At 37.1% G+C, this 12,364-nt stretch overlaps 1 protein-coding gene across 6 annotated transcripts in view; it reads right to left on the bottom strand.

The window, feature by feature from the left end:
* AIG1 (androgen induced 1) overlaps positions 1-12,364 on the bottom strand; it is a 293,600-nt gene that overhangs the window by 182,673 nt on the left and 98,563 nt on the right. For 4 of the 6 annotated variants that reach the window (XM_049902506.1, XM_049902548.1, XM_049902516.1 and 1 more), the window contains exon 3: positions 10,252-10,353. In XM_049902506.1, the coding sequence (XP_049758463.1) occupies positions 10,252-10,353 (102 nt within the window). The other 2 variants (XM_049902545.1, XM_049902527.1) reach the window with 2 other exon arrangements.

Genomic DNA, 12,364 nt, shown 5'->3' with positions numbered 1-12,364 from the left:
TCACCTTTTTTTTCTATGCTCTGAAATAGTTTGAATAGTACTGGTGTAAGCTCTTCTCTGAATGTTTGGTAGAATTCTCCAGTAACGCCATCTGGGCCAGGGCTTTTTTTTTGTTGGGAATTCTTTTTTTTAAATTACGTTTTCAATCTCTTCTCTTGTTATGGATCTTTTTAGACACTCAACATCATTTTGTGTTAGTTTGGGTAGGTAGTGTGTTTCTAAAAATTTGTCCATTTCCTCTAGGTTTTCAAATATGTTGGAGTATAGTTTTTCATAATACTCTGTTATGATCCTTTTTATTTCAGTTGAATCTGTTGTAATGTCTCCCATTTCATTCCTTATTTGGGCTATTTGCATCCTCTCCTGTTTTTCTTCTGTCAATTTGGCCAGTGGTTTGTTGATTTTGTTGATCCTTTCAAAGAACTTTTGGTTTTGTTGATTCTTTCTATTGTTTTTCTATTCTCTATTTCATTTACTTCTGCTCTGTTCTTTATTATTTCCTTTATTCTGGTGTCTGTGGGCTTCTTTTGCTGTTCTCTTCCTATTTGTTCAAGTTGTGTAGTTAATGTTTTGATTTTGTCCCTTTCTTTTTTGATGTGTGGATCTATTGCTATAAATTGACCTCTGAGGACTGCCTTTGCTGTGTCCCAAACGTTCTGGTAGGATGTGTTTTCATTCTCCTTTAATTCCAGGAATTTTCTGAATCCCTCTCTGATTTCTTCTACTACCCACTGGTTTTTAAGCAGGGTGTTATTCAGTTTCCATGTAATTGATTTTTTTTTCCTTACACTTCCAGTTGTTAATTTCTACTTTGGTGGCATTGTGGTCAGAGAAGATACTTTGTATTATCTCATTGTTTTGGATTTTGTTGAGGGTTACTCTGTGGCCTGAGATGTGGTCTATTCTGGAGAATGTTCCATGTGCAATGGAAAAGAACGTGTAATCTGCAGCTGTTGGACTGAGTGTTCTATATATGTCTATAAGGGAAAGTTGATTGATTGTGCTCTTCAGCTCTTCTGTATCTTTGTTGAGTTTCTTTCTAGATGTTCTGTCCTTTACCAAGAGTGGTGTGTCAATTTCTCTTTTCAGTGCTGTCGGGGTTCATTTTATGTATTTTGGAGCCCTATCATTGGGTGCATAGATGTTTATTATGGTTAAGTCTTCATGATGGATGGTCCCTTTAATCATTATATAGTGCCCTTCTTTGTCTTTTAGTTGGATTCTGTTTTAAAGTCTATTATCTGAGATTAGTATCATCACTCCTGCTCTTTTTTTGGCAGCTATTTGCTTGATATATTTTTTTTCCATCCTTTGATTTTTAATACATTTACATCTTTGTTTCTAGGGTGTATCTCTTGAACAAAGCATATTGATGGATCCTGTTTTTTTTATCTATTCTGTCACTCTGTGTCTCTTTATGAGTGCATTTAGGCCATTTGCACTTAGCATGATTATTGATAGGTGTGAGTTTATTGCCATCATTTTGTAGTGCTTTTTTTGTGGTGCTAACATTTTCTTTGTTCCTCTTACTCTCCTGTGCTGAGTTCCTTTTCTTTGTGGATTTCTTTTAAATGTAGCAAGATAAATGGCAGAGTGTAAGCCAACTAATAATATTAGCTTTGAATTCCACCTTTGCATGAAAATTTAGTTATACAAAGGGATTTGTAATGGCAGGAAATTGCTTTAAGAACTGCTGTCTGAATAGTATCCTACCCAAAACCTAAATAATTAACCCCGATAAAATAATCAATATATAGAAGAGTTTTTCAATAAAATTGATCCAGGCTATTATATACCCGGCCTATAATTCTTGGATGTTCCAAAGGCCCTCGGTGCATTCTTTGGACATGAATTCTGGCCTTCTTAGGCATTAATAGCAATGTAATAGGTACCAATCAATAAGACCCTCTGCAGTGATCACAGGCCGTGCAGCTGCTGTAGAATTTTTGGTGCAGTGCAATTGAGATGGGAGAGTGAAGTAAAATACAAGTTAGGAAAGAAGTAAATGTTCTGTCAACTCTTACAAAGGGAGGAGTCCCCGGGTGGTGCAAACCAAATGTGCTTGGCTACTAACCTAAAGTTCGAATTTTTGAGTTCACCCAGAAGTGCCTCAGAAAAAAGTCCCGGTAATTTACTTCCCAAAACTGAGCCATTGAAAACCCCATGGAGTACAGTTCTGGTCTGGCACCATGGGGTCACCATGAGTCAGAATCAACTTGATGGCAAATGGTTTATTGTGGTGGGAAAAAGAGAAATAGGAGGAGAAGAAAAAGAACAAGAGAAAACATGGGCATATAACAATGATACGGTTGATTTATTCATTCAATAAATATTTATTGATTGTCCATCATATGAAGACACTGTTGGAGGAACTTAGGATAAATCAGTAACTATAACAGACCAAGAATCTTACCCTTATGGAAATTATATTCTAGTAGAGAGAAGTGGACAATAAACCATAAACATAACATATAAGCAAAATCACTTATACATTGGAGGAAGTCACAGGAGAAAACAGAGAGCAGAGTAAGGGGGACTACAGTGTGCTGGGGAGCACCGAGGTCAGTGCAGTACTTCATAGGCTGCTCAGTGTAGGCCTTACCGAGATGGTGAGATTCAGCAAAGATTTGAAGGAGGTGAAGGAGTGAGCTGAAGACCTCTGGAGAAAGAGCATTCCAGAAAGATGAGGATGCCTGGTGTGTTCATGCAATTTCAAGGAGGCCAGCTCATCTACTAACATTGATTTATTCATTGAATGGTTACTGAGAATCTACAATATGCCAAGCACTACAGAGAAAAAATTAATCCTGAAACTTAAGGAGCCACTGTGGAGATAACGGTATAAAAAATTAAATGGTTTGACTTTGTCATTGTGCCTTCTTTACCCTAGGACAATTTTAAATTCCCTTTCTCCTCCAGTTCCCTTCTTTCCATTCCCTTATCCTGTCTCCCTCTTTTCTGCAGCCATCTCTCTTCTCAACAATGACATTGCTGTCTTTCCTGTTCTCTTCTCCCTTACCTTTCACTCTTTCTCCATCTAAACTTCTCCCCATCTCCCTTTCTCTCTCCAGTTCTGTCTATCCATCTTGCAAAATTGTCCACAATTTTCTCAAACATCAGTTTAAAAAGAACACATGTTGTTACGGATTGAATTGTGTCCGCCCCCAAAATGTGTTGGACTCGTAACCCCTATACCTGCAGGTGTAATCCCATTTAGGAATGTTAATGAGGGTATATCAGTGCATACAAAAAAAAAAAAAAAAAAAAACCCTGTTGCCATTGAGTTGATTCCAACACATAGCGATCCTATAGGAAAGAGTAGAACTGTCCCATAGGGTTTCCAAGGAGCGCCTGATGGATTCAAACTACTGACCTTTTGATTAGCAGCCATAGCTCTTAACAGCTATGCCACCAGTTTTTCCATATCATTGTATGGTATGTCCTAAAGCAAATCACTTCTGAGTTATAAGCAGCAGCACATACACAGAGACAAGGAAGCACAAATGGTAGGAGGTTGAAAGGGGAGAGATAGGTGCCGTGTAAAGATCTCAAATGAACCAAGGAACACTGGGACTACACATGCTGAAAGCTTCAAGGATCTTTCCCCAGGGTTCACAGAGAGAGAGCCTTGCCCTAGAACTGGTGCTCTGAATTTGGACTTCTAGCTTCCTGAACTGTCAGAAAATAAATACCTATTTTTTTAAAGCCACTTGTGGTATTTCTGTGATAGCAGCACTAGGAAACTAAGACACATGTTCACAAATTCACAACGAATATTTCTGGTTGAACTAATAAATAAAGAGTAAAACTGGCAATAAAAACCAAAAAACCAAACCCAGTGCCATCGAGTCGATTCCAACTCATAGCGACTCTATAGGAGAGGGTAGAATTGCCCCATAGAGCTTCCAAGGAGCACCTGGTAGATTCATACTGCCGACCCTTTGGTTAGCAGCTGTAGCACTTAACCACTATGCCACCAGGGTTTAAATTAAGCTAATATTTAATACACTAAAATTTATTACTGATTTAAATAGAAAGAATAATCAAATCTTCATGTCAAAATTTAGATCTGCAAACTCTAACACAGGAGAATTGTAGTTGATAGAACTAATGATCGCAAACAAAATTCACAATGGAAGAAGTGATGATCAGTTAAATTTGATATGGAAAAAAACCTTATACATGAAAACAGTATGTAGCAATTCTGAAGGTATCTTTCCTTAATGTCGATGTAACCCACCTTTCTGTTCCCGGTCTTTGGGGGTCTTATTTACTTGGGAGTTTTTTATGGGTACTAGAAGAGGTTCCCAGGAAGATTCTGACCTCTGTCCCAGTTTCCTTCTCTTAGTTTTTACATTTTCCAAATATCTTATAGTTCCTTTTAGAGTACATGAGAAAAAATTGAGAAAAGTCAGTTTTTTCATATGAAATGGTTACACTGGTCTTCTTTCAATCAACAGCTTATTTTATGAAACATCCAGTATCAGGGTGGCACAGACTATGAGTAACAAAATGCACAATCTGTGTATCCCAGAATTGGAAACTTTCCATAAGTTGTGCTATCTACCAAAAGAATAACTCCAACTCTGGGTTCCTGCAAAACCAATGATCATCCAAGTAGTATTTAAATGCCTTCTCTTCTACAAGAGACAGATACACAAAACTTCAGTAATTATCCAATGTCAATATCATATCGAATAGTTCAATAGACCAAATTAAGGTTCTTTTGAGGATCAATTGCATATAACAATGACAACTGACAAATCATGCATGAATAGAGGTGGGGCTTGTTTTTTTGCTCCTCATAAATTACATGGGAGAATGAGCAACTCCTGCTGTGACTATAAGAATATCTAGATCATTTCTACTTAAAGCTCGGTGGTAATAATAATAATATCTGAACCTTCTGCAGTGCTTTGCATTCTCAAAGAACTTTATAAACATTAATCAGTCCTTTCAATAGCAGAGAAACTGTCTCATTGTTGGTTTTTCCCATTGTAGCATCACTCAAAATCTGTGATCTTTTCAGAGTTTAAATATCTACCTATCAGAATTTTATTTTTTGTAACCAAGAATAGTGCTTCTCAATGTTAGAGTGAAAACAGCCCTTTGGAGACTACTCTGTTAGCTTGTGGAACTGCCTCTTCTACCTACCTTCCTGTATCTCAAACATTCCATTTCCATTCCTTAAAATTGCATGTGTTTTTCTCATCCTGTAACCCCACAGTGCCTACTAGCATGCTTTGCATAGGCAGGGTTTGCAATAAACATTTGTGTAGGTTTTCAATAAATACTTGCCAGGCTGAATTAAATAGAAGCTCAGCCTCGCATGTTGCAGACCCTGCTTAACGCCACCATAACTGCCCCTAATCAATATTGTTCTCAATTACATATTGGAAACAATGATCCATTTGCTGATACCACGTCTTTCCTTTGGTCTGATCATCAATGGGCTGAGGATAGAAAGGTGGTAGAAGGATATAAAGATAACTGGGACATTCTTCCAAGTTTCACAACCAAATGCACAAACATCTTTTTTATCATCAACGTGGGTGTCATGTACTGTTTGAGTAGCTGGGAATATAAAGCCCCTGCAAGGATGAAGCAATTTTAGATTTGGGATACTGAAACAACTTCATTTAAATATGCTACGTATGCTTATTTTTTTTTTAATTGTAGCAAAGTAAAACTCACTCTTTTTTTTGACTATTTTTCCTGGAGCCTGGAGATAACCTATAAGTTATACAACCTATAAGGCTGGAGTACTGCTCTAAATCATCTATTTCCTCTTTTTCACACAAATTCTAGGATTAGTTGAGAGAGAAGAGATAGATAATAGAAGGGAAGACATATGATGTTTTCATGTCTAGCTCCTGGCAACTTTGGTGTTAAGTCTAAGTAAAGGTCCTGAACTTCAGGTCCTCTGAGTTTTCTCATGCCCATTTTCTGATTATTCTTGTGCTGGGCAGTTTGAATGCTGCAGATTCAAGACTGACATGGTGACGCCAGCTGAAATGGTATCATAATATATCCAAAAAATGCATTTCAGTTCTGTGGTTCAGGGCCCTCAATTCCTAGAAATTATGTTGAGACTCTTCAAGCGTAAGAACAAGGTACATTCTCTCCTGGAATTCTTTCTCTTACTAAAATCTAAACAGGTTAATGACAGATAGGCCTAGTGAGCCATAAACAGTTTACATAAATATTTAAAAGTTATAAATGAAGTTAGCAAAGTACTAAGTAAAACATGTTCTATCCTCCTACACTGTCAGATATATTTTCATAAAATAAAATGAAAAACTATGTATTTGGATGAATATTTTAAAAGATACATACATATTTATAAATTGCATACAAGAATTTAAATAGTTATTCTAGTAAATATTTAAATACAATAAATATTCCAAAGTTTTATTATTCTTCCCTTTATTTCAGGAAAATCACTAAGTATGTTATTATAATCAATCTTCACAAGATTTGAACTCTACTGATAGTGATAATCTAAATTACCAATTAAAAAATAAAATGTAATTATAATTAAAGTACATACAATTTGAATGTTTTCATCAAAACATGTAGATTAAAATAAATGCAAAACGTCAAAAACTGAATTGTCTTCATATATTTTAAAAATAGTATTTAAAAGTTAGTTACCTATTAAGATTAAAAGTAAATACAAATTATAATTAACAACTATCAAATTTTTAGATTAAATTATTTAGACAAAGATGAAAAAATTTATTTAATATTTTGAAATTTATTAAATCTTACTGCATTTTAAAAAAAATTAAATTATTCATGATTCTAGCATCTAATGTCCATATTTTAGTTACCAATGTAAAGAATCAGCATCCTGCTTTATCCACCGTATGTACATAGCTACACATACACAAATATAGAGTAATGTAAGCTGTTTAATATTGTAAAATATCCCTCAGCCACCATGCATAACATTTTTGGTAACTCTGGAACCAGACATTGGAACATGAGAAAAGCAAGGAAATGGACATTCAGCTCTCCTGGGAAACAAAGTCCCTCATGAAAGAATGGACTGAGCTCATATTATCTGGGAGGACTTGACATGCTAATTAATTTATCTTTTCTCTTACCTAAGTATGTGTAAAAAAAAAAAAAAAATCTTTTTTTTTTTTTTTTTGAGAATGTGTGTCACTCAAACCTTCCTTGCATTTCTAAGCAGTGTTTGTCTCCAAGAGTGAGACCCTGAACCCATCAAAGTGAGAGGGGAAATTATGAAAGTAGACTCAAGTTGACGTTCTAATGGCTGCATACATACTGCTTAATATGCTATTTGTTTAAACATTACAAATTTAGAACCAGGACCTGACATGGTTGTGATTCATTCTCTGGCCTGATAGCAATCTTGTACAATTTAGGGATAGAGGCGACAGGCCAAATAGTCAAGGACTGTACTTCCATAGCACATAATGTAATCATTTGTTCTCAGCCTATTCCTTCCTGGTGTCAGAAAAAAGGTAACTGTGTTTGACATTATTACATATTCAAACTGTAGGCAGTAGCTTCAGAAGTCCCACTTTGCTAGTTCATTCAGCTTGGGCGCATAATGAAAAGTTATCTAGATGACATCACTCTTCCTCATATTTTGAGATAATGCCACAGAGGATGATTACTGTATTAGAATATGCTCGCTTTGTGACCAAAGCCTGCTTCTCACTGGGCATGTGACAATTTTTTTTTTTTTGTTTAATGTCTGGAATGGCTATTTGCAAAGCCCATCTCCATTTGCAACTCTGCTTTTAGTGGTCATGAATGTTCTGAAATCTTTTCCTTAAAATACTACCTAATTATTGACCGGTTTATCTCAGATAGCTGAAGCACATAGTTTGAAACTACAAAATATCCTGAAGATGTTTTTTCTGCATTTTCTCAGCTGGCTCTTATAAAAACCATACAAAATCACAATTTCTATGAAGAATCAATATTTTATTTATTCAGATAAAATGTAACAAATAGGAAAATACACATTTGAGATCAGATAGGCCTATGTTCAGGTCCCAGTTCTACCACCCTGAGCTAAGTGATTTTGGGCAAATTATATAACCTTTCTAAGCCTCAGTTTCTTCCTCTGTAAATGTGATCAAAATTCCTAGTTCATAGCACTATTGTGAAAATTAAGTGATATAACAACTATAGAATGTCTGGCACACAGTAGGTTCTCAGTAATAGCAGCTACTATATTGGCTGGCAAAGAATGATGGAAATTGTTCTGAATTCATTCACCAACTTAATCAACATGTATTGATTCTACTATATGCCAGACAAGTGGGCAAAGTGATGGGGAATAAAGGCTGTTTTTTGCACCAGGAGCTTAACATTGTTGTGGGGGATGCAGTCATGTATAACAGGTATGAAACAGGTGCTGTGCAAGCACAAATAACAGAATAGCTAACTTTGCTTGGGGGAGTTAGGAAAGCTTCTCAGGGAAGGCGGGAATTAAGCTAACTCTAAGGAGGCAGTGGAGTCCCCGGATGGTGCAAACCATTAACATGCTCAGCTGCTAACCAAAAGATTGGCTGTTCAAGTCCACCCAGAGGCACGTTGGCAGAGAGGCCTGGTGATCTACTTTCAAAAAATCAGCCACTGAAAACCCTGTGGAGCACAGTTCTACTCTGACACACGTGGGGATGCCATGAGTTAGAGCTGACTCCGCAGCAGCTGGCAAGGGAGCAGTGGGAGTTCAGTGGTAGAATTCTCGCCTTCAATGTGGGAAACCCAGGTTTGACTCGTCTGTCAGTGGAGACTTGAGCTGGCCATGAGACCAAACAGGTTGCAGCGGAGATTCCAGACTAAGATGGATTAGAAAGAAAGGTCTGGTGATTTTCTTCCAAAAATCAGTCCATGAAAATCCTGTGGATCACAACAGTCCAAGCCACAACCAATCATGGGGATGGTACAGGACTGAGCAGTGTTTTAGTCTACTGTTCGTGCAGTGATGGTGAGTCGGGAGCTGACTCGATGGCAGCAAACAACAACCAAGATGAGCAGGGACTTTCCAGTAAATAATTGGGAAGGGCATGTAGGGCAGAGGATCGTAAATTCATGGACTCATGAAGGGCTTTTCACGTTCAAGAAAAGGAAAAAGTTGGACAGTGGCAAAGTAACCATGTTCGTTCGGCCTCTTAGTTAGCTTGAATAGACTAGACTCAGTTTACTTGTATGAAACTAGACCTGAGACGCCATGTTAATCCTTCACCACTGTTGCTCTAATTAGAATTAAAGAAAATCCCAGTTCTTTGAGATATGCCAGTTATGAGTTGGTTTAAGAAAGGATTGCTCAAAGCCTCTCAGTAATGTTTGTTTGTTAATACTTACCACTTTTCTTAAAATATACCAAAATTGAGGGCAGAAAGGAGACTTATTTTGGACCCAAGACTCGTGATTTCTAGCTCTTCGTTCCCCTATAATTTATGTGATGGGTTGCCCTTTTCACCAGGAACACCCAGTGACATATTCTAAAAATTGCTGTAAACAAAAAGCGGGCTTCTAAGTTAATAAGCAAACACTGCTCAATTCCAGAAGTGGGAAGGAAAGACGATACATTTCTCTGCAGAAAATGCAGCCGCAAATCTTGTAAAGTGATGTGCGAGTGATGCGAAGTGTTCGATTTGAAACTAGTGTAGGTGATACCATGTAAACACAAGAAAGAATTAGACTGAGAAGAAAGAGAAATTCTTGCATTCATAGACAAATACCTTGGGATGGGAAGAACCTGACAAGGCAGACAGCTCCACTGCCAAGACAGTCCCAAATGCTTGCAATGATTTTTTCGGGCAAACAATAGCCTTGCTGCTTCTCTGGGGGGAAATTCTCCAAGCCCAATAGTTACTTCCAAAACGAGTCCATGATGTGACGTGGAGGTGGAGCAGGTGTGGACAGTCATGTAGTTGGGAATCAATCCTTAGCCTCTAACAGGGGACAAATCTTTTTTAAAGCACAGACATTAAATTCATCCCTGGAATGAGCTAGTGGTATTATCTAAAACCACTAAGCCTTCTTATAAACCATGGATTCATCTACTACATAATCTTAATAATGACTCAATTCCATAGGAAGAGGTTTTTTATTTACATACAGTATTCTCTAAGTATAACCTCTCATTATAATCTTCCAATGTTTCACAGCTAAATAGATTCTATGGAAAGTCTACATTCGAAAACAGTTCTTGAATAGATATTTTTAATAAAAGGAAATCATTTGTTTGAGCCCACTCACCATTCCATGATTCAGCCATCCTGGGATAAAATTATCAAGCAACTTCGGGTAAATCATCTCTCTGTCATAGGCATAAATGATCCAGAACACCGCCACAACAAACTAGAAGGGAAAAGAAATAGTTTATTTCCAATTCACTATTTACAACATACAAATTGTTGTGTACATCTATTGTTAAAAGAACCCAGCAGAACTCGGAATCTATGATAAAAGGCAAATCTGTACGCCAGCTAATGACTGGAAGGATAAGTGTACTTTCATTTCATTAGTGGTAACAATTCGACAGTCTCTCCTCTTTTCTTGATCTCCTAATTTTGTCCCCTCTTTTGGGCAAAGGGATCTACCTATTTCTGAGAGCGAGAGAAGAGGCCTGTCATCAGGAATGGCTCCATCTCAGAGCTAATTGTACCAGTTTGATTCCTCTCAAGAGGGTTGAAAAGTTCACTTGTGGTTTTTTCTGATCCCATTCCCCACTGTACAGAGTTAGCACACATTCAAGAAACTGTAGTCTATGTCCCTTTTCCTTGAACCCATCATGTGGTTTAGATTAATCTTCACATTCTCGAGTTTCCATTTCACCACTAACAGCATTGAAACCACTGCTATAAAATATCCCAAAGTCACATTTCCAGCAAATGTATTAATTTATACAGCCTAAGCCAGGGCTTTAGCTGTACGGAGAAGCAAATTATACGGAGGGCAAAGAAGATTCCCAATTCTCTTGGAATAACTGATAGGTTCATCTGGGTTCCAGAGGTTAGTCTTGGCCCATCAGCAACACAATCATCAAAATAGTCGAGTACTCAATTTATTACCTGACATTTCTTCAAGCTAATGGTGAGAAAAAAAGGTTCAGATAAAATAGTGAGCAGCCTAAGGTCTTAACTTGCAGCATCAAATTCAGAAGGAAAAATGCACGCTTTTGTAAATGTCAATAAATGTAGCATAGAAAAGGGAACCCCCCCCCCCCGCCCTCGGAGGACGGACCAATGTCTGTGCTGGGTGAGGTCTCAAAATAATAATAAGTATTACAGAGTGAAAAAAATGTACCACGAATATTAAAAACAGAGACAACTTTTACTTACTTTTCTATAATTATCAGTCCTCCCTGTTGCTACATTTTACCATTAAAAATAAGAAATTACTTTTGGTGCTAGTTTTTATCAAACACCTGGCGGTTATAGCCCAAGGCTAGCAATCAGGAGGGCTCCAAAAGTGCTTTTCCAACTGCCAGTTGTGACGTGTGTAATTTTGGCCTGGAAAAAAAAATTCCACCCTTAAAATCTAGGATGTTATAAACATTTACGGTTCCATAAAACACATTGCCTAATTACAACGGGCAACTGTGGATTACATATACAGTTTTAATGCCAGATTGGGGTCCCCAGTCATTTATCCTGTTCTTGGGTCAACCATTTTCACTGTCAGTTGGTAAACACACAAGACGTAAATACATATATATATAACAACAACAAAAAAAACCTGTTGCCGTCAAGTCAATTCTTATTTATAGCGACCCTACAGGACAGAGTAGAACTACCCCACAGAGTTTCCAAGGAGCACCTGGTGGATTCGAACTGCTGACCTTTTGGTTAGCAGTCTTAGCTCTTAACCACTACACCACCAGGGTTTCCATGTATATACATATATATATATATATACTAGCTTCAGGTTAACGATCGTCAGGGTCCGGGAAAAAAAAAAAAAAGTTCTAGGTACAATGAATGATTTTTGAATTATCCACAATTTTGGACTGTTTATTTCACTAAGACTTCAAATGTACTGAGAATCAATGGTAACTGCATTTATAAGGTATATTTTTTCTAGTAAATCTTTATAACATTAACTCTCAATATTATCTCCTCAAAGCATGCTGGAAAACAGATTATAGCATTTTTCCTTTCAACAAATAGAGAAGTCAAAGCTTTCTTTTAACATACTTTAATAGCATTTGTTTGTATACAAGGCTTCATATATCAGTGGAACCTCACTAAAACTTCATTAATTTTGATTCTTATCAATTTGTTGTACTGTGGTGGCTAGTGTATTGCTATGATGCTGAAAGCCATCAGTATTTCAAACCAGCAGAGTCACCCATGGTAGACAGATTTCG

Source organism: Elephas maximus, chromosome 1 (genome assembly GCF_024166365.1).
Source record: "Elephas maximus indicus isolate mEleMax1 chromosome 1, mEleMax1 primary haplotype, whole genome shotgun sequence".
In the NCBI taxonomy this organism is placed as follows: domain Eukaryota; kingdom Metazoa; phylum Chordata; class Mammalia; order Proboscidea; family Elephantidae; genus Elephas; species Elephas maximus.
The sequence above is the reverse complement of the archived record's forward strand: the minus strand, read 5'-3'. Positions and strand labels throughout refer to the sequence as shown.